The sequence below is a fragment of the Podarcis liolepis genome, assembly GCF_965112155.1.
Source record: "Podarcis liolepis genome assembly, chromosome: 6".
Taxonomy (NCBI): domain Eukaryota; kingdom Metazoa; phylum Chordata; class Lepidosauria; order Squamata; family Lacertidae; genus Podarcis; species Podarcis liolepis.
In genome coordinates, this window is record NC_139559.1 from 89,356,191 (window position 1) to 89,379,588 (window position 23,398).

General features: G+C 42.8%; 1 protein-coding gene across 2 annotated transcripts in view; it reads right to left on the bottom strand.

The window, feature by feature from the left end:
- Positions 1-23,398, bottom strand: part of NIBAN1 (niban apoptosis regulator 1) — a 97,776-nt gene that overhangs the window by 16,732 nt on the left and 57,646 nt on the right. For both annotated transcript variants that reach the window (XM_083506744.1, XM_083506743.1), the window contains exon 6: positions 5,951-6,066. In XM_083506744.1, coding sequence (XP_083362870.1) covers positions 5,951-6,066 — 116 coding nt within the window. The remainder of the gene's footprint in view (positions 1-5,950; positions 6,067-23,398) is intronic.

Below are 23,398 nucleotides of genomic sequence, written 5' to 3' on the forward strand. Positions count from 1 at the left end.
TGACAACCTATACAGTGGTACCTCGGGTTACATACGCTTCAGGTTACAGACTCCGCTAACCCAGAAATAGTACCTCAGGTTAATAACTTTGCTTCAGGATGAGAACAGAAATTGTGCTCCGGCAGCGCGGCGGCAGCAGGAGGCCCCATTAGCTAAAGTGGTGCTTCAGGTTAAGAACAGTTTCAGGTTAAGAACGGACCTCCAGAACGAATTAAGTACTTAACCCGAGGTACCACTGTATTCCTAACGCTACACTGTTGTTCAGAGTCAGATGGGCGGCCCAGAAATAAAAATTATTATTATTATTATTATTTTGCCAAATTCTTTTTATCGATTTTCCAAATTTTAACGAATCAACCACAAATTAAAACTAATACAATTTTCCCAAAAATGGTTCCCCTCACTCCGTTGTCAATGTGTCCATAATTTCCTCTAGTTGCTGCAGTTTTCCCAATTATTTCTAATTCACATTTCATTTCCAATAATTATCCTTACATTACAATAGTTTTTTGTTACTTTTATCCATCAGCTATCCATTTGCCAATTCCTGTATGTACATTACGATGATGGTGGTGGTTTTAATACTCTGTTTTTAATACACTTTGCACAAAAAGAGCAGGCAATAGCGAACCGCGTGACTCATGACTATGGAGATAATAATGTAATCTATCTAAGCTCTGTTAAAATAGGGCTCAAGGGAGATATGGGCTGTGAGTAATTCCCACAGCTTGCCAAATCAGCTAATGAGATGCTATAAGCTTGCCAGGTGAATGTGGAGCTGTGCAAGTTTCAAATAATACTTTAATCCCCTCTGGTACATCAAAATGTCCAGATGTTATCACATTTGAGGTGAGTGGAAGCACTTTGTAGAATCATTTAACCTGCAGCTAGACAGCATCTTAAAAAGTAGAGACATCACCTTGCCAACAAAGGTCCGTATAGAAAAAGCTATGGTTGTCCCAGTACTGATGCATGGAAGTGAAAGCTGGATCATAAAGAAGGCTGATCGCCAAAGAATTGATGCTTTTGAATTATGGTGCTGGAGGAGACTCTTGAGAGTCCCATGGACTGCAAGAAGATCAAACCTATCCATTCTGAAGGAAATCAGCCCTGAGTGCTTACTGGAAGGACAGATCCTGAAGCCGAGGCTCCAATACTTTGGCCACCTCATGAGAAGATCAGACTCCCTGGAAAAGACCCTGATGTTGGGAAAGATGGAGGGCACAAGGAGAAGGGGACGACAGAGGACGAGATGGTTGGATAGTGTTCTCGAAGCTACCAGCATGAGTTTGACCAAACTGCGGGAGGCAGTGGAAGACAGGAGTGCCTGGTGTGCTCTGGTCCAGGGGGTCACAAAGAACCGGACACGACTAAACAACAACAACATAGAAGTATGGATATGGGGCTGAAGCGTGGCCTTTAAACTCTATGAGAAGCTAAACTTTTAATAAATATGACTATATTCACGCCTCGGTCCAGTATACCTGAAGGAGCGTCTCCACCCCAGTTCTGCCCGGACACTGAGGTCCAGCACCGAGGGCCTTCTGGCGGTTCCCTCACTGCGAGAAGCCAAGTTACAGGGAACCAGGCAGAGGGCCTTCTCGGTAGTGGCACCTGCCCTGTGGAACGCCTTCCCACCAGGTGTCGAAGAGAAAAACTACCAGACTTTTAGAAGAAATTTGAAGGCAGCCCTGTTTAGGGAAGCTTTTAATGTTTAATAGATTAATTATCGTATTTTAATATTCTGTTGGGGGAAACCCAGCCAGATGGGTGGGGTATAAATAAATTATTATTACCGTATTTTTCACTCTATAACACGCACCCGACCATAACACGCACGTAGTTTTTAGAGGAGGAAAATCCGTAGGCATGCCACCCGTAGGCATTCCCTCCATAACACGCACAGACATTTTCCCTTACTTTTTAGGAGGAAAAAAGTGAGTGTTATGGTGCAAAAAATACGGTAATTATTATTATTATTATTATTATTATTATTGCATATGGTTTTTTTTAATCATAGTTGAATGCACATCTGAGTATCACCTAACCTCCAACTTGCAGCCTAGTCTTGTTCTGGTATTCCATTGTGAGGGGCGAGAGTCTTTGTGCTGACCACCTCCATCGCAAGGATCCTTCAGAAGGCAACTACTGCCAGGAGCGCTATGCACAGGCGGATTTTGAGGCATTGAATAGAATGGAAGTTTATGAACCATGGCGGAGGGGAGAGCAGGTGCACAAACTCAACAGGGCATTGTTTGTTTTGTCGCTATTTTGTTAATGTTGTTTTATAGCAGGGGTGTCCAACAGGTTGATTGCGATCGACTGGCCGATCCTTTGGTGGTTCTGGTTGATCACAGGCTCCTTTTCCTTTGCCCCGGCCCCTCGCCCCGTCCTCCATTCGCACATGATCGCTAGAACGGAAGGCGGAGTTATCCCTCAGCGGCAGTTTGTTTCCTTAGCGATCTTCTGGTGAGCAACTTTTCCCCTCTCCCCTTTAATAAATTTTGACATTTTACTCTCCAAAAAAAGCTCTTTGACCTGAATCCCCTCAAAAAGGGGCAGATCGCTGCCAGTTTTTTATTCTGTGAGTAGATCACAGTCTTTTGGGAGTCGGACGTCCCTGTTTTATAGATATGAATGCTGTCGTACTTTGTGAATCCTGTTATATGATTTTTGGTGTAACTGTGATGTTTATCCTGTTTTTTAGTTGTTTTGTTAATAGTGCTACATAGATGTTAATTATTTGGGATTTGGGGTTGTTTTACAGGTGATTTATTAAGTATTCTATACGATTTACGCTGCATTCCTGATGTTATTTTTATCTTTTGTTTGTAAGCCGCTTTGGGATTTATTTGAATAAAAACTGACATAGAAATAGAATCAATCAATCAATCAATCAATCAATCATTTCTGGTTAAAACCTGCCCTGCCCCCTCCGGGTAATCATCCCTATATTCTAATACTGGTATCATAAAGGATACAGGTATCATAAAGGGTAACAATCAGTGCTGTTCAAGTATTTAAAGTCAATCGTGTACATTTTTATCTCTGTAAGCCTTTGGGTAACGCAGGTCAGCCTAATTGTCCCTGTTTTTCACGTAAAGGAGGGGCTGGGGCTGAAGTGGGCATCACCCACAGGGCACCCGAGGCTTTTAAGTGTGTACTTAGAGGTTTCGAAATCTTTTTGCTTTTGCCTTTCTCACGAACCCATAAAGAAGCATCTGTGAACAAAACTAAAAATACCTCCCCCCAAAATACACCTCAAGTCATTTTTAAAACTCATGTTGACCACTTGTCATTCTATGCAACACTTCAGATCCATTCTTGGAGGTAAAACTATTCCTGTAGCAGGTATCATTTGCTAGAAAAGCTGAAGAAGAAAATCAAGGAGGGGGAATGTCAACAGCTCCCCTGAAATCAGGCTTCTTGAACCTGTTGCCCTCCAGATCTAAAGGTAAAGGTACCCCTGCCCGTACGGGCCAGTCGTGACCGACTCTGGGGTTGCGTGCTCATCTCACTTAAGAGGTCAGGAGCCAGCGCTGTCCGGAGACACTTCCGGGTCATGTGGCCAGCGTGATGAAGCTGCTCTGGTGAGCCTGCACCAGCGCAGCGCAAGGAAATGCCATTTACCTTCCTGCTATAAAGCGGTACCTATTTATCTACTTGCACTTAGGGGTGCTTTCGAACTGCTAGGTGGGCAGGAGCTGGGACCAAAAGACAGGAGCTCACCCTGCCGCGGGGATTCGAACCGCCGACCATACGATCGGCAAGTCCTAGGCTTTTACCCACAGCGCCACCCGCGTCCCTCGCCCTCCAGATCTACTGGGCTACAATGAGCCCCGACCAAAACAGACTGTTGTAATGAAACATATCAGGAAGACACCAGGTTGGGAAAAGGTTGCCTGAAATTATTCGTGACTAATAATAATAGTACAGTGGTACCTCGGGTTAAGTACCGTATTTTTTGCACCATAACACTCACTTTTTTCCTCCTAGAAAGTAAGGGGAAATGTCTGTGCGTGTTATGGAGTGAATGCCTGCGGGTGGCGGGGGGGATCTGCTGCAGTCGTGAGCAGAGGATCCATGGTTCCCCTTCCTTCCCTCCTCAGTGGTTACAAAGCATGGATCCACATGGATCCTCAGGATTTTTGCATTGGGCTACTCCAAACTCACTGTCAGATCACATGTCTGTGGCCACAGCATGAACCACAAAAATCATATATCCACTATTTCATTTAGAATATTTTTTTCTTGTTTTCCTCCTCTAAAAACTATGTGTGTGTTATGGTCTGGTGCGTGTTATAGAGCGAAAAATACGGTACTTAATTCATTCTGGAGGTCCGTACTTAACCTGAAAGTCTTCTTAACCTGAAGCACCAGTTTAGTTAATGGGGCCTCCTGCTGCCGCCGCGCCGCCGGAGCACAATTTCTGTTCTCATCCTGAAGCAAAGTTCTTAACCTGAAGCACTATTTCTGGGTTAGCAGAGTCTGTAACCTGAAGCATATGTAACCCGAGGTACCACTGCAGATCTAAATGGATTTATTGACTTATGTTCAGCACTCTGCATTTACAGGACATAAACTTTGCAATGGAATTCTACTCAATATTGATCCAGAGCAGAAGTCCAACGTATAGTTAGCAGAGTAAAAACTTATACATGTTGCAGGATTCCCCCCAAAAATAGACCAGAAGCTATTAATATTTCATCCAGCAGAGCTTTACTGCTAGTGAAGGCAAATGAGCGTCGTGGTCACAAATCCAATATATTCAGGACTGGCACTGTCCATAAGAAATCCAGTTGCAGCAGACTTAACTTATAGTAACTTTTAAGAAGACTAAAACTTAATACTACATACAGAAGGAAGAGAGATAGAAAGAAAACGTGGAACCAAGCTCCTTCTGGCCTTATTATTATAGTCAGCATAACCTTGAAGAAATAACCCAAACATCATGAACCTTCTGCTTGTTTCTTTCACACAGAGAAGATTCTTGAATTAAATAGAATAGGAAAGATCTCTACACATCAGATCAATACTTTCTGTACTAAGAAATGCAAACTGACATACTTTGTCTTTTATTATTTGTTGTCCTGGGGTGGAAAGGCATGCCATGTTGTTGCTAACCTTTAAAGCCCTAAACGGCCTCGGTCCTGTATACCTGAAGGAGCGTCTCCACCCCCATCGTTCTGCCCGGACACTGAGGTCCAGCGCCGAGGGCCTTCTGGCGGTTCCCTCATTGCGAGAAGCAAAGCTACAGGGAACCAGGCAGAGGGCCTTCTTGGTAGTGGCGCCCTCCCTGTGGAATGGCCTCCCATCAGATGTCAAAGAGATAAACAACTACCTGACATTCAGAAGACATCTTAAGGTTCAGGGAAGTTTTTAATATGTAACACTTTATTGGGAGCCACCCAGAGTGGCTGGGGAAACTCGGCCAGATGGGCAGGGTATACAGTGGTGCCCCGCAAGACGAATGCCTCGCAAGACGGAAAACTCGCTAGACGAAAGAGTTTTCCGTTTTGGAGGTGCTTCGCAAAACGAATCTCCTATGGGCTTGCTTCGCAAGATGAAAATGTCTTGCGAGTTCCTGCGGGGTTTTTTTCTCTCCCCCCCCCTTTTCTAAGCCGTTAAGCCGCTTATCAGCTGATCCGATAAGCCAATAAGCCGCTAAAAGCCGCTAAAAGCGCTAATCCGTCAATGGGCTTGCTTCGCAAGACGAAAAAACCACTAGACGAAGAGAATCACAGAACGGATTCTTTTCGTCTTGCGAGGCACCACTGTACATAATAAATTATTATTATTATTATTATTATTTGGAGGGGAAAGCAATATTTGGTGCATGGCTCAACAGCCATGGCATTTGACCCAATTTGGGTTGTTGTTGTTTTTTCCTTGATTCAAACTTTCTGTACAGTTCTTCCTTTATTGTTACCACAAGTATCCTGGCTAGTACCTGAATTTCGTTGCCAGTTATCATTTCCGATGACCCGTAGTGGCCTTTCTCCTGACGGAAAAACTGGACAGCTTCCAAAAAGGCTTGAGCTTCAAATGAGGCCTGCTTGAAATAATCTGAAAGAAACAAAGAATAGGAATTGTTGATTTGGATTAGCAAGTGCTAATATTTTGGGGCAATCCTCCCCCCAAAAAGCTCAACAACTTGCCATCTCCCCCCATTTTCTGAATTTTCAGTCCCCCAAAATAGGGGGCATCTTATACATGGGGGCATGTTATACACGGAAAAGTGCTGTACTTTTCCCCAATATCTTCTATAAGACAAAGTCAATCATAGAATGAAGAACAATAATAATTAATGTAACCATCATCCCTAGAATGTTTCTAAAAAAAAATTGATGAATACTTTACCTAAACATATTCAAGATTCTGTAGATTTCTGGAAAACTCAATCTACATATAATCAGTAACACCTCAAACCATATAGTTCACAAAGATTTCTAAGCCAGCAGTTAGAAATGGCTACCATTTTGTACAACACTTTAATAAATGTGTAGAGAAACTGGAATTTTGAGCGCAGAGGCAAAGGTACATTTGCAGATTTCAGATGCTGACGATTTTCATTAGGGAAAAAAGAGTTGTATTTGTACTCCTACTCCACATCTTGGGAGCATCAGAAACCTCAGTAAAAATTGACTCTTAAATTCACTCACAGGGCTGAGTTTCTTATTAATCTTCTTCATGAAGAAATACGCAGGGGAGTCCTGTTCTGTCAGCAACAGTCCTCTTTCCTGATATTTAATGCAAGTGGCAATAACTTGATTTTGCCCCCTCCCATTTGGAACGCTCACTATTAGGTATCTTATTGTCCCATCATTGAGAAATCTTGCAATAACAAAGGACAGTCCCACCTGCTTCTCCAGTTGGTTCAACGACAACTTAAAAGTTTGTGTTCCAGGTTATAAGTTTGTTTCTGTTATTGTTTTATGTATTTTGTGTTCTCATTTTGTATATTTATGTTGTGAACTGCTCTATGATCTTCAGATGGAGGGAAATGCACACATTTTAATAATAATAATTTTAATTTTAATTAAGTTAAATTAAATAAAAGACAGAGAAGGAAAGCAGCTTAAGGCAACTTCACACTTGGAGAACTAACTATACCTTCAGCTCAACCACCAAGCAAACCCCATTTTTAAGTGATACAATATTGTGCTAGCACAGCAATCACTAGGTGCAGCCCCAAGAAGTGTGAGGTTGTTAAAACATCTTCTTTTCTTCAGGCAAGAGAACTTGTAAAAACCATTTTTGCCACCAGAGGGACCAGCTGCATGGAAGTTCCCAGCCAGTGCAAGGTTTTGGGCAGAGGAAGACACAAAAGCTGTAATTATTGCCCTGGTGGTGGGGACTCTGAGTCATGTGTTTTCATATTTAAGAGCTGTGCTCATCCCTATCCAGGGCAAGGACAACGAGACCAACAAGAAGGCTGGCATTTGGATGTAAACAAAGATGTCTCCACCCCAGCTAGCGATGATAGGGATTCTCTCATGTCCACGAACTTTCAGATGTAATGATAGAATTAGTCATTACCTCTCTTGACAGTTTCTATTGTCTGACTGTGGGAGGGAAGGGGGTATCTTGTAAAAGCTGCAAGGGAGTCAGTGGCAGCTGGCTCCTTCGAAAAATGGGGGGGCTACATGTCCCCCCCCCCATTCTGCTAAACCCCTTTTTGAATCATGCATGACTGTGGCTTCACTGAACGCCCCTCCCATCAATCATGATGGCTAAATGGAGCTTCCATGTTCGGAGGCAGTATACCAGATGCTAGAGACAAGCAACAGGGGGAGACTGCCACCCTCAGTCCCACCTTATAGGCTCCCCAGACACGTTTGGCTGGCCACCGTCAGAAAGGGTGGACTAGATGGAGACAGGTACCGTATTTTTCGCTCTATAGGACGCACTTTTTCCCCTTCAAAAATTAAGGGGAAATGTGTGTGCGTCCTATGGAGCGAATGCAGGCTCTTGGCTTCAGCGATAGCAACATGAAGCCTCCGAAGCGCAGAGGGAGCGCTCAATCCGTGCTCCGGAGGCTTCGTGTTGCTTTCGCTGAAGCAGACCCCTCTTGGTTTCCAGGCTTCAGGGATAGCTGTCTGAAGCCTCCGGAGCGCAGCGAGAACTCGCGCTGTACTCCGAAGGCTTCGGGTTCCTTTTGCTGAAGCCGGGAGAGGAAGACTCTCCTGGCTTCAGCAGAGAGAGAGAGCTGCGCAGCGCCCCTTCAGCAAAGTGGGAGGAGAAATGGAAGGGGCTCCGTTTCTCCTGTCGCTTCGCTGAAGGGGCGCTGAGCAGAGAAGGGGAGAATTTTTTTTCTTGTTCTCCCCCTCTAAAACAAGGTGCGTCCTATGGTCGGGTGCATCCTATAGAGCGAAGAATACGGTAACCTGCCCAATTACAGAAACTGAGAAGCACACCAAGAACTCAGGCCAATGTAAGTTTCAATAGTGGGAGTGGTCCCTACTCACAAATCAATAGTCAATAGTAACAAAAAATAATCCATTCAAAAGTATGTATTCTGATAAGGATTACAAACTCGGCGTGGAAGTCACGCTTTTCTTCACCCACACGTAGAAAATAACAGGATATATATATCCGAAAGTCTTCAAACTTACACGACCCTTTAAAAATTGGCTGATGGAGGTGAATACATCGAAACAGGGACCTGTCCTGGTTTCTAATCTATAACTGACTTCTGACTTCTGTTCTATGTTTGAAACTAAGACCTTCACATCGAATTTTACTTCTGACTTCTGTTCACTGATTGAAACTAAGACTTCCACGCCGAATCCAACTATGGACTAAGATAAACTTACCTCTACTCATAAACTCTTATTCCTAATTCCGTAACGAATCATTGTGTTATACATATCTTTATGAGTTTGAGTTTGTAATCTCTATTAGAGTTTGTAACCTCTATTTGAGTTTGTAATCCTTGTCAGAATACATACTTTTGAATGGGTTAGTTTTTGTTACTATTGACTATTGATTTGTGAGTAGGGACCACTCCCACTATTGAAACTTACATTGGCCTGAGTTCTTGGTGTCCTTTTTTCTTGGCATATTTAATAACAAGAACTCCAATTACAGAAACTGAGCACAAGGCAGAGGTGAGATCCAAACCCCAAACACCCAATTAAACCTCAAAGATAACATTTGCTGGGTCAATATCCATTCTGCTAAAGGCAAACCAGTGAGAATCAGAGGCAAAAGACTTGCTTTAAGACCAGGAATTGACTATTAGTGTCAGTTTGCATTTCTTAGTACAGAAAGCATTGATCTGACGTGTAGAGAGATCTTTCCTATTCTAATTAATTCAAGAGGGTTCTACAAGCTTCTCTGTGTGAAAGAAGCCAGCAGAAAGTTTGTGATGTTTGGGTGATTCCTTCAGAGAAGCTTAAACTGGTTCTCTTATCTCTTTTTGTCATGCTGACTATAAAAGTAAAGCCAGAAGGAGCCCGGGTTTCGCTCTCTTTCTGTCTCTCATCTGGTGTGGTGTTCTGTATATAGCGTCACGTTTTAGTCTTATTATAAGTTATTGTAAGTTTAAGTTAAGTCTGCTGCAACTGGATTTCTTATGGACAGGGCCAATCCAGAATGTGACCATGATGCTCATTTGCCTTCAAGTAGCAGTAAAGCTCTGTTGGATGAAATACAGTTGCCTCTGGTCTATTACAGTCGTACCTCAGGTTACATACGCTTCAGGAGTACTGTGTCCTGTTCTGGGCACCCCAGTTCAAGAAGGACACTGACAAACTGGAACGTGTCCAGAGGAGGGCAACCAAAATGGTCAAAGGCCTGGAAACGAAGCCTTATGAGGAATGGCTAAGGGAGCTGGGCATGTTTAGCCCGGAGAAGAGGAGGTTAAGGGGTGATATGATAGCCATGTTCAAATATATAAAAGGATGTCACATAGAGGAGGGAGAAAGGTTGTTTTCTGCTGCTCCAGAGAAGCGGACACGGAGCAATGGATCCAAATTACAAGAAAGAAGATTCCACCTAAACATTAGAAAGAACTTCCTGGCAGTAAGAGCTGTTTGACAGTGGAATTTGCTGCCAAGGAGTGTGGTGGAGTCTCCTACTTTGGAGGTCTTTAAGCAGAGGCTTGACAACCATATGTCAGGAGTGCTCTGATGGTGTTTCCTGCTTGGCAGGGGGTTGGACTCGATGGCCCTTGTGGTCTCTTCCAACTCTATGATTCTATGATTCTAGGTTACAGACTCCGCTAACCCAGAAATAGTACCCTGGGTTAAGAACTTTGCTTCAGGATGAGAACAGAAATCGTGCTCCGGCGGCGCGGTGGCAGCAGGAGGCCCCATTAGCTAAAGTGGTGCTTCAGGTTAAGAACAGTTTCAGGTTAAGAATGGACCTCCAGAACGAATTATTGTATTGGGGGGGGGGGAAATCCCGCAACGTGTTTTAAGTTTTTCCTCTGCTAACTATACGGTGGAATCTGTTCTGGATCAACACTGAGTCGAATTTCTTGACAATTAGATGGAGACAGTGAATGGATCTTTAAAAAAAAAAAAAGCCATCAATTTTACTCTTCTGCAATTATGGCATGACCATTTTATTTTTAATGATGTTTTGGTGCTCATAATTATGTACTAATTTCTTTGAGCCCCAACTGGGGCTCAGCGGTTCTTGCTTCTCCAAGGTGTGAACAAATCTGGTCCCAAAATCTCATGCGCAAGTTAGATGTAGCAGGTGAATCGGGTCTGGTAACTGTGTGTGTGTGTGTGTGTGTGTGTGTGTCTTCTGCTAAAACCACTCCTTTTTTGCCAAGCTTTTGGTGTGAGTTTTGGGTTGTTTGTTTTAACACCTGCTGCTATGAATTGTGTTTTGTTTTTGTTTTTAGCTTACTTTGATTTTTAGCTCTTGCTCTGTTATACCGCTGTTTCTGCTGTATTGTACTGTAGTTTTACTTTCTGATTGTGAGCTGCCTTGGGGACTTTGTGGGATGGGAAGGTTTTCTTTAAAATATAAACAAGCAAATAAATAATATTCATTTAAGCCGGAATCACAGGATCTCAGCTCAACAAGAGAGCAGAGCCTTCTAAAATGGATTAACTTCCATAGTGCATATCATTTCCTTAAGTAGCTGAATAGTTCAATTCACTATGCTTCTTTGACAGCAAAACAGGTTTGACCGCAGTTTGGGGCTATTAGTCATTTTTCAGGGCAGATGCTAGGAACATGGGGTCATCAATTTACCCAAAGGCTATTTTCCTTCTTAAAGGCCACGAAGGAAACTGATGGAAGTGTTTGGCCTGAAATATTATGGGACACATAGCAACACTGCACAAAATGTCTAGGGCAAGAACAATTTACACATCAGTCGCATTCACGTGATGATGTCTCTCAGAGTAATCAGAATGAATAAAGACATTCAAAACACCCATTACTACACTACTAAAGACTTTTCAAATACTGGAAAAAAGCAGTCAAAGCAACACTGCATGCGATAAATATTTGGCAATACAGCATTATTTGACATAATCCTGACCAACTGAGCATTCATTCTATCACCACTGAACTTAAATATAAGATCTGTCCAAACTTGCTTTTTCTAACTCTTCAGCTGATGGCGGTGGGGGTGGGATCCATGTTTATAAAGAAGAGTGATTCCTAAGAGAAGCCCTACAAAATAATTATGTAATCTTTGGACGTTTCATTACTGAGATCCGAAAACGAGACTTATACCAAAATTTATGAGGTAGATTTGCCTGCTCTGTAGCACAACGCAATTACATCTTGATTCATTCCACAGGGCTGAGGCACAATGACTCACTTTTTGGAAGCAAAGTTATTAGTCTGATATGTTAGCTAAGAAAAAAGAAACGAATTTATTTTGTGAGATGTGGAAGCTGAGCACAGCTAAACTAAAAGCACTATTCTTAGCGGAATGGTAAATGCTATTTTCCCAGCCTAAACACGACGGTAATGCGCTAATAAAAATATTTTTCATTAAGATCCTATTTTCTTCATCTGTTCTGTTAATTTACATCTGGCCTGTTTTGGTTAAGCAGAGAGAGAGAGAGAGAATGAGAATTAATGTGTGCATGGAGGTTGGGATAGTAATATACTGAGAGAATATTAAGAAAGACTGAGAAATTAAGATCCCAATAACATGGGCTACTACTGGGAATTGGTCTTGACATATCAAACAGTATGACGTGACCCCATAATCAGTGTTAGAAACTGGGATTTGAAAGCTAGGAGCTAAATTGCTCCTTAAACCTAGGTTATGGGCGCCGCAACTGAGTGCCTAGGCGCATTTTTTTTATAAGAACACAAAGCTGAAAATGAGTATTCGCGCCTAGTATTGCACCTAGAGCTCAGGAACTGCTCGCATTTATGAAATTCCCTGTCACAAAATGCGCCTAGAACAAGAGGACTTTCGAACGCTGCCCACAATTGCATATTATAGAATTACACTTGATTTTTATTTCATTTTTTGTCCTGACACTCATAGCTGAATGTGTGCACTGCCTCCACTGAAAAACATGACAAATGAGGTGATATCAAAGTTCTCTCTGCCGTTTTTTTTTTTATTCCTCAAGTCTTCACCTCTGTGGTGATGACTCATCTGTGATGCCTCATTCGCAGATAAGTATCCATTTGATGGGTGAACTGTCTCTCACTTAGTCACTATGCAGCATTTTCAAACACCCTATCTCATGGGTAGGCAACGTAAGGCCCGGGGGCCAGATCCGGCCCAATTGCCTTCTAAATCCGGCCCGCAGACGGTCTGGGAATCAAAGTGTTTTTCCATGAGTAGAATGTGTCCTTTTATTTAAAATGCATCTCTGGGTTATTTGTGGGGCATAGGAATTCATTCATTTTTCCCCCTTCAAAATATAGTCCAGCCCCCCACAAGGTCTTAGGGACAGTGGACCGGCCCCCTGCTGAAAATGTTTGCTATCCCTATCTTGTTGTTTTATTGCAATTTTTTGGCAATTTAATGTATTTTCATTATATTCTCTTTTAAATCACGGAATCATACAGCTTGGCATGTTTTAAGTAAAAAGCAGCATGTAAATCTTTTATTAAAGAAACGGAAGCGCAAAAAATATATTCTGTGTCGTATGTAGTTTTTTGAGCCTCAGACAGTAAAATCTGAATGAAATTCAAAGGTGGTGAATTTTGGACTCCTGCCACAGCCCCACCCCCCAAAATAGACAATGCATGAGTCCGGCACCATCTTGGAATTCATTCCATACCCCCAGATTTATAAAGCCACCCAGGTGCAGGTTATGTGTGTGAGGTGAAAGATAAGGCATGCAAGCTAAGGTGATGGCTGTTAATTCCCTTTTTCTGATCAGCAGTAAGACCAGCAACTGCTGATCTTCCATTTTACACAAAGAGGCTCGTGACATCCCAAGCCTTTAGAGTCAAGTCACTGGAAGGCAATGAAATCCAAAAGGTTTTTCTCTTCAGACGGTTTGTTATTTAGCACAAGAGCATCAAGCCCAAAATCTTAACATGCAATTAAGGACAACCCAGCCAAATCAATTGTTCCCGATTCTGTGACTGCCATAAACCGCAGCATTACGTTACATTTGAGCAAATAGCAGAAACCTGTCGAGCAATTTGCAAGCGGAAAAGTAAGGCTTTGATCCATGTTTGCGCAAGGTAAAATCCAAGTGCATAAAAATGAATGTCAGACTTCGGGTATGCTCACATTACCACAGTAAGAGAGTGCAGTGAAATTACAACCCATCATGCATTTCACAGCTTTTTCCTACCTAGTTGTTTGCATCAGCAAACAGCTTCGATTTATTTCTGTTTGTGTACACACCAGGGAGTGTTGATAGTACCAACGTATGCCTTTACTCTATGTAAAGGTTCATACCTTAGCTTGAGACAATTTAGAAATGGCTTAAGGACTTCAATCAGTGTGAAGCTGGTTTGAGAAACAACTGCATCAGACAGTAGTACAGTGGTGCCTCGCAAGACGAATGCCTCGCAAGACGGAAAACTCGCAAAACGAAAGGGTTTTTTGGTTTTTTGAGTTGCTTCGCAAGACGATTTTCCCTATGGGCTTGCTTCGCAAGACGGAAACATCTTGCAAGTTTGTTTCCTTTTTCTTAAAACCGTTAATACAGTTGCGACTTGACTTCGAGGAGCAACTCATAGCACGTGGTGTGGTAGCCTTTTTTGAAGACTTTGGTGATTTTTGAAGCTTTTCCAAAACTTTTCCGACACCGTGCTTCGCAAGACGAAAAAAACCGCAAGACGAAAAAACTCGCGGAACGAATTAATTTCGTCTTGCGAGGCACCACTGTTTCTTATAACAAAGTAAAGGATACATAAGGATTTTGGATAATGTCAGGTGAACACGGACTGACAGGAGGAGGCACTGAGAGCAGTTTTGTGGCAGGTGGAAAAAAAGGGGTAAAAGGTAAAGTACCCCTGCACGAGGTCAAAGGCGACTATGGGGTTGCTGCGCTCATCTCGCTTTCAGGCCAAGGGAGCCAGGGTTTGTCCACAGACAGCTTTCCAAGTCATGGGGCCAGCAAGACTAAACCACTTCTGGCGCAAAGGAACACAGTGATGGAAACCAGAGCAGCGCACGGAAACGCTGTTTACCTTCCCACCGCAGTGGTACCTATTTATCTACTTGCACTGGTGTGCTTTCGAACTGCTAGGTTGGCAGGTGCTGGGACAGAGCAACGGGAGCTCACACCGTCGTGGGGATTCGAACAATAGTTCGAATTAATAGTGAAGGCAGCATATGTGTTTCTCTGATCACTCTGCCTGCAATGGGATGAGCCAGCTTTTTAAGAATTCTCAGTTATGACCAAAAACTCCATGCTAGCAAGGTGAGCGACGCATACAATCCATGTTTTGCCTGAATGCTGACAAAAGCATGTGGTGAGAATGGAAAGACAGACACCTCCTGATGTTACACTTTCTAAAGCAGTCTTCCTCAATCAGCCACTTCACTGCCAGGCATGAAGAACTCAAACTCCCAGCTTGGTTTCTGCCAAAGACTTTAAAGCTTAAATCAGAGCGCTAGACAAGCAAGGCACAATTGCAAGTTATGGCAGGGGCGCAAGAGGAATAGATACCTGGCTAGGTGCAAGCTAAGTGGTTGATCAAGCAAACAATATGCTCCCTGCAGGGGGGGGGGCACAGCATTTAGCACAGCAAACAGCCAAAGTTTATGAGAATGGGCAAGCAAATAGGCACTCCTCTGGGTGGGGTGAGTTTACGAGGTCTGTTCATACCTTGTATCCAATGTCCTAAGTCACTGTGGCAGACCTTGATGTCAGCTCAACATCCAATTTACTCTAAGTCTACTCATCACTGACAGGAGGAGGCACTGAGGGAAGTTTTGTGGCAGGTAAAAAAAAAAAAGGTAAAGGAGCCCTGGACGGTTAAGTCCAGTCAAAGCTGACTATGGGGTTGCGGCGCATATTTTCTCTAATATAATGCATTTTACTAAGTTATTTTCAACGATACATACATTTTCATGCACACTTTACCTTAACACACACATTTTTTGCACATATTACTTTGCTGGAGAGCTACACTCCAAAATTGTGCAAATTTCAAGCCTATGGCTTTGTTTTGGTTTGTATATTATTTCCGAAGGGGTAAAATGGTAAAGTGGCTTTTAAATGTGAACTGAGCCAAATTTTCCCCTTAGCCCTACTCCTAGGGTAGCTTACTATTTTATTAGTCTGTGCTTACCTGAAGTCCTTGTGCACTTTGACCGAAAAATGGGTCACTGTGCAACATGAATGCGAGGGATGATGAATGTAACTTATGACTATATCATGCGTGGTGCTTAGAAATCACTGCTTATTTTCTTTCGATGCAGTTTCTAATTCCATCTTATTTACTTACTTGCTTGCTTATCTTGAATCCTTTTCCTTTAACCAAAGTCTGGAGTTGACTGAGTACTTGCTAGCTCACAGAACTGGTTTCCACCCACATGCTGGCTGCTCACGTTTAAAGCTAGTGAGTTAACAGAAGGAAACTGGCCCAGATCCGCCTATCTTCTTAGAATTATCACATGGCTGAATTCCCACATGTTCAGAATATGATAAAATAAATTGGGTAGCAACAGTTACCGATAACTGCAAGCAAGACTGGAGCGCTTGCCTTTCTCATCCTGGTGCCTAAAGGGTTTGCTGCTCTTAAGGCAAAGAGAAGCAGAGATGGCAAAGCGAGCAGGTTTTTCAGCAGAGAATCCTAGATTTCATGAGTCACTAAACACATCCACATTCCGAATGTGTTCCAGGCTATCAGATGGAGCTACATGCAAGCATTCAGCCTGCCATCTCCGTCTTAAATGAGAAGCAGACCACTCCTAAATGAGAAACGTCTAACAGTGGGAATAAAGGGCCAGATTCAACTACCCCAGTGCAGTAGGGGAAGCTAGCAAAATAACTCCTGTTAGTGTAACAGGGCTTTCCCCTCTCTTTTCCCCCTGTACCTCCCACAAATCTGTTGTGGAGAACCCCCAGAACATTTGGCGGGGGTAGAAGAGAGATCATCCTGTCAGGCAAGCAGAAATGGTCGTCTTGATGGAACCATTTTCTCTTCTTCTTTTTTTTATAAAGATATTTATTAAATTTTCCAATTTTTTACAAACAAAAAGAAAAAAGCAAACATAAAAAGAAAAAAGTTAAACACAAATAAATTTCACAACTTATTTTCTCATAACACATTTCCCTGACCTCCTCATACCTCCCCTTCTTGTATACCCAGTTCAAATTATTTGTGCAGCAAATCCATATCTCGAAGCATTACAGCTTTAAAAACAAAAAAAACACACCTTATTTTCTCTCCAATATCTTAGGCTATTATAACCTTAAATTTTTCTTATAAAAAGAAAACCATTTTATCATATTCCTTTGTACCATTACAGCTAGAAACCACTTAATTTCAATCCAACATCCTTCAACATTCCTTAATTTTACAGTAGATGGAACCATTTTCTCAGCAGTATGTTGAATTCCATGCAGCACTGTCATTCATTAAGTCTTCTGTGTACAAGATGGGCGGGGTACAATTATTATTATTATTATTATTATTATTATTATTATTATTATTATTATTATTACTACTACTACTACTACTACAGTGGTACCTCAGGTTACATATGCTTCAGGTTACAGACTCCGCTAACCCAGAAATAGTGCTTCAGGTTAAGAACTTTGCTTCAGGATGCAAACAGAAATTGTGCTCCAGTGGTGCGGCGGCAGCAGGAGGCCCCATTAGCTAAAGTGGTGCTTCAGGTTAGGAACAGTTTCAGGTTAAGAACGGACCTCTGGAACGAATTAAGTACTTAACCCGAGGTACCACTGTACTACTACTACTACTACCACCTCTAATAGTCCACTTTGATCCAGTGGTTGCTGCCATAGGTAAAAGGTAAATGTAAAGGAACCCTGGACAGTCAAGTGCAGTCAAAAGTGACGATGAGGTTGTGGCGCTCATCTCGCTTCGGGCTGAGGGAGCTGGTGTTTGTCCACAGACAGCTTTCCGGGTCATGTGGCCAGCATGCCTAAAACGCTTCTGGTGCAAGGGGACACCGCAACGAGTGCCAGAGCGCACGGAAACACCGTGTACCTTCCCGCCACAGCGGTAGCTATTTATCTACTTGCACTGGCATGCATTCAAAGTGCTAGGTTGGCAGGAGCTGGGACAGAACAACGGGAGCTCAGCCCGTCACAGGGATTTGAACTGCCAACCTTCTGATCGGCAAGCCCAAGAGGCTCAGTGGTTATGGCAAGGAAGGCACATGGCTGGTGTGAGTGCTTTGTCTAAATAGAAAGGATTAGAACCGTGTCTTATATTGTATAGTATTTTGCACTGGTTTTCAAGCTTACCGCTGCAAGGTTACAATTTCATTTTTTCAAAAATGTTTAAAACCCTGAGAGCTGTTTGATTTTTTAGGCGATAGTAGTTGTGGATACAATCACATTGGGTAGGAATCGTTGGGTAGAAGTGGGAAACTGTCCCCACTTTTTGGGGGGTTGGAAATGAGGCGAATCCTTTATGAACTGGATTTTCAATTTCATGCAATCACAGCTTTATGATTCAGCATTTGAATGTAGTCTGCAAACCCAGATGAGAGCTTGATATTTGCAGAGCAGGAATTAAAAAAATAAAAAATCTCAAGGCTTCATTCTGTGCCATCCATTGTAATGAGAGCTGAATTGCCTGGTACACAAAGAAACAGGACTGTGAGGCTTCCTTAGCCAGATCATGCGGTACAAGAGCTGCTAACCACCAACAGAAACTAGATGAGGTCACTTCCAAACAGGATGCGGGCCTGCAATCATGTGCTGTTTTTATAGCAACAGAAAACTTGCAAGCTTCATGTACAAAGCTTGCATACCTATAGGATTCAGCTGTCCTCATCTTGCAGGATTTGCTGAATCCTAATGATTTGCAAAAAGCGTTGCTTAGTTGCAAAACTACAGCTTCCAAAAGTATGGAGAGCATGGGGTAGAGGCTGAATATTAAGGCATTAATTTATTCTTTCTACCTTGCTCTATCACAAAGACTCAAGGACAGCAACAACCTGGGCCGCCACAGAAATTTGGCCTAAAGCAAAATGTGGAGCGAGTGTTCAGTTTCCTCTTCCAGCAAAATATTTGAGGAATCCCAGAGTAGCTGAAAATGTGGTCTGATAGGACGAGTGAAATATCTTAAAGGGAAAATATATCCCTGGTAAGAACTTTTCTAAAAGAGAACAGAGTGGTTTTAAAAATATGTATATACTGTATATATGCAGAAATCTATTAGAGATATCTTCAAAAATCTATGCAAGCGCTAACTGCCTTGTATGAAAACAAAGAATGAAAAAAGCAAAGGAACACTGTGTAGGTATGCAGGACACAGCCAGGACTGCTTCAGCCCTGAGCGATCTGAATTCAGCAGGGAAGCAGGAAGTCAGGGCTAAAGGAACACATATTTGCCAAACATATAAATTAAATAGTGAGTGGCTTTTTTGCAGATCTAAGAGGAGAGTTGAGACAAGCAGCAGTGTGGTGACAAGTGGATTAACATCTAGGGCTGATAGAAGAATTATCAGCATGTGCAATATGAGCAGCCACCATAAAGGAGAACGATAAAGGGCCTGACAGTTCTAAACTTCCAGAGTTGGCTCTACATTTCTGTGAGCCTAATTGGAGACATCTATAAACTTAAATACTTGTTTTCAAATGCCACTTCACAGTCATGAAGGTTAGAACCTTTATCAAATGTGGAAACTATGGGTTGTTTCCAACATTAATTCGACTCAGAGTAAACACTTGGAAATTAATGACTAATTTAGGTTCATTAATTTTAATGGGTCTATTCTTACTTGGTTTGGACCCTGAGTGAGAACCCAGAGGCTGAGAGGGAGGGTATCAGAAGGAAAATGAACTGATATAGATTGATATATATTACTAACTTTGTATTAATGTAACATTTTATATGTAACTGTGTATTTTTGCAATATTTTGTTTAAGTTTGTTGTATCTTCAGCTTTTTGTACACCACTTAGAGATATTTTTAAAATGCTAAAAATTTTGTCTTTGATGTTAACTTCTTGTATCTTTATTTTGCATCTTATGCTTTCTGTATAAATTGTTCAATTTGGTTGCAAACTTCCTGGTGTTTTGTTTATTGTTTAGGGCTACTTTTGTCACATTTGTAGTTATGTCATTTAAAAATATATATATTGTAAGCCACCTAGAGCACGGTTTTAACCTTGGAAAGGCGGCATACAAATAAAACCGGGGTGGTGGTGGGTGGGTTTAAGTGGTATAGAACTTAAAAAATCAATTAATTGGTAGGAGCCTAAATTCTATGCAGAATGTCAGATTCCACAAAGATGGATGCAGTCAGACAATTACAGCCACGCTTACCAGGCTGCACACTACAATAGCACTTGCACAAACCACTGTCTGCACACAAATCGGGTCCTCCCTTAAAGAGGGCACGTGTTGCGGTGACACCTGGCAACCTAACCCTGTGTTGTGGGTGGGTAAGAGTGGATAGCCACAACACCCGATTGGTAGGTCCTCTGATGCAGGGTTCAATCAGGCCAAAGGGATGCAGGCTAAATGGATCAAGGGACCTATTTATGCCCATGCACGTGACCCAGAGCTTCCTCTTTCCGCACGTGCATTCAGAACACCTGCCCACCTCTCCCTATATTTAGGGCTTTGCGCTTGATCTTGCTATGACGTCGTGTGTCGTCTGTCATTGGGACAGGGACAAGGCAGGAATCTTCCCCACTTGGCTGATTGGCTGTTGCCATTTGGGTTTCGCCTGCCGCGTAGCAAATCGTCACAACTTGTAAGGTTGCAGATAGGCTCTGGTTCAGGTGATAGGGATGGGAATACGCTCTCGCCAGCCCTATGTGAAGGGTATTCCGTTAAAGGAATCCAGGGACTCGATGGTTTGGTCAACCCCTGAGAGGGGGTTGCGCCCGTGCCTGAGTCCAGGGGGACATTTGGGTGGCAGAGATAACCTGTTCCCAGCTTTCCGCTTATCCAGGTGTTCACCCTTGGCTGACCTATGCTGGAATCGTGGGTCAGCGCTACCTGCAAGGCAGGGAGCTAGTCGAACCAGAGCCTATGCAACCAGTCACTTTCTGTAATCAATAAAGTTGTGGCCTAAATTCTGCCAAAAACCAAACCAAAATTTGAGCCTTGTTTGAATTTATTTAAGAGGGAGGTTTAAAGGTCTAAACACGCAATGGGAAAGTGCAATTTCACTGAGTCCAGGAAGGGTCTGCTCACACTATTCCATCACTTCCCCCCTAGGGTTCCAGGATATGATTTTTTTTTTTTACAGATTGTGGCAGTGTGCACAAGTATTTCCAACAGTAAGCCCAACACACCAATGAGAGGCAGGCTTTTGGAGGGGTGCATCCTCCCCCCGCCCCGTGTACACACAGCATATATGGGGGGTGGGGGTCTGTGTGACTAGGGAATTTATTACCCCAAAATATGATTCACTCACCAAGAGAAATCTATAGTCCTTCCATTTCTGCTTTACACTTCCTACAGGCTTAATAAATTCTGCCTTGCCTTTAATACTGCAAACAAGGTCACAATCACAAATATAACATGCTTGGAATTAACAAACGGACACGAAATAACAAGGTCAGGAACAGAGTGCATAATGGCAGTAGCCTTGTTTCTCTTTAACAGTGTAGTTCTGACTAGATTTGCTGATGTTGTGGGTTTTCGCTTTTAACTAACTACTGTTTAGGATTTCAATGTTGTTAGTTATTTCACTGGGGTAGCCACCCAGTGAAAGGGAAGGGTAAGGAAGAAGCTGGTGAAATCAATAAGGGTGCTGCTTTCTTGTTGCCAAAATTTCTCTACTGGCCTTTCGTTTAACGTGTGTTGCAGTGTCTGTCATTCCTTCCCCTAAAATGAGCCGAATGAAGTCAGCCACACCGAAATCTCAGTTCGTGCAACGACTCCACCCCTCCCCTAAAGCAACTCTGCTCTCGTAAGTTTCCAGTCAAACATCCAGATATTTAATATGTGAAAGATCCTTCCACAGCGTGGTAATTTCATGTGACAGAAATAAATAAAAAATGAAGGCGCAAGCACGAAGAGAGCAGGAAATAAATCCAGAATGTTAAAGATAGAAAATACTTATTAGGTCATTTACTCCACACTTTGCTAGCACATCACTGAGAAATGGGCTGAAATTCAGCTAGGAGCGGGGACAGCCAAGGGAACCGCGAGTCAGCTAACATTTCTGCAGAAAGATATTGACCAAGCTAAACCCACTGTGCAGGTTCTGAGTCAGAGAAGACTTGCAGCGTGCCAGGAAAAGTTGATCCGCTCTATTACTGGCCCAGTACAGAACAAAAGAGATTATATTTCACCCAGATCACTGTATGACCAAACTTTCAAAAGATGAATAATGGGGATTACAAACCATGCAAAATAAATGCTTTCCCTTTAAGTATGCATCAGAGGAAATTGACTTCAGCTGGCTGTTTTACAGGGCGCATTCAGGGGAGGCTTATAGAGATTCAGGACTCTGTGCCATGCCAAAAATGTGTGTTCCTCCCAAAAGCAGAAGCTTCACCATATATAGATGCTTCACCACATATAGATCTTGCCTCAGTGCTGAGTACATTGTCTGCCCAAGTAAGGTAAAGGTAAAGGGACCCCTGACCATTAGGTCCAGTCATGGATGACTCTGCGGTTGCGGCGCTCATCTCGCTTTATTGGCTGAGGGAGCCGGCGTACAGCTTCCAGGTCATGTGGCCAGCATGACTAAGCCGCTTCTGGCGAACCAGAGCAGCGCACAGAAATGCCGTTTACCTTCCCGCCAGAGCGGTACCTATTTATCTACTTGCACTTTGACGTGCTTTTGAACTGCTAGGTGGGCAGGAGCAGGGACCGAGCAACGGGAGCTCACCCGTCGCGGGGATTCAAACCACCGACCTTCTGATTGGCAAGTCCTAGGCTCTGTGGTTTAACCCACAGCGCCACCCGCGTGTGCCCAAGTACAGATCTGTAATTTAAAAGAATTGGGGTCCCTTGCTCATGAAAGATCAGAAAGGTATAGGAAATGATTCCTTGTGGACCTTGTGGTTGCTAGGAAAATGTTGCACCAGCAGAGACCACTTCCAGTCTTAAAACTGGCTGGGCATCGCCCTCTAACACTCACCTATAATTAAGATGGCATTTTGAAAAACATTCAAAAATTGCGTGGGGGAAACACACACCCCAGTTTTGCACCCATAATTCAAATGCTGGAATTCTGGATGTGAAATTTGTACCTCCAAAGTGAAATTCAAGTGCTTTTGTCATATTTTGATTGGTTGTTTAGCCAATTAAAAAAAAGGAAAGGAAAAGCATTAGCTGTGATAAGAAAGCTGCCAAATTCATTTAATCAGGAGCTAATCGCCCATTCAGGCAAACCAAGCCTGAGGTGCCTGCCTCAGTTATTCTCTACATTCAAGAGCTTGTGTTTTCCTGCATTCTCTTTCTTTCTGACCTCGCTCTCTGCCATTCCTCCTCCTCCACCACGTATATATGTGTGTGCAACTCCAGGTAACATTTCATGCATCTTATGAAGTGGTCTGTAATCTACAAAAGCACTTGGCACAATAATTTTGTTAGTATTTAAATGGCTTGCGCCCTGGGGAGGTCACTTTGGTGCTGTTAACACAGCATTATGACTTCACCCTTGGAGGTGCACTCCATTGTCTCTCAATACAGACAAATGCCAACAATTTTAAAAGTGCCACAAGATTCTTAATTGCTGTTGTCTTCTTGAAGAAACTAACACTGCTGACCCTCTTGGAACAATGTTTAGTCCAGATTAAACTCAATAAGCACAGAGCACTTCATTTAAATTCATCTAAGTCATGGGTAGGCAAACTAAGGCCCAGGGGCTGGATCCGACC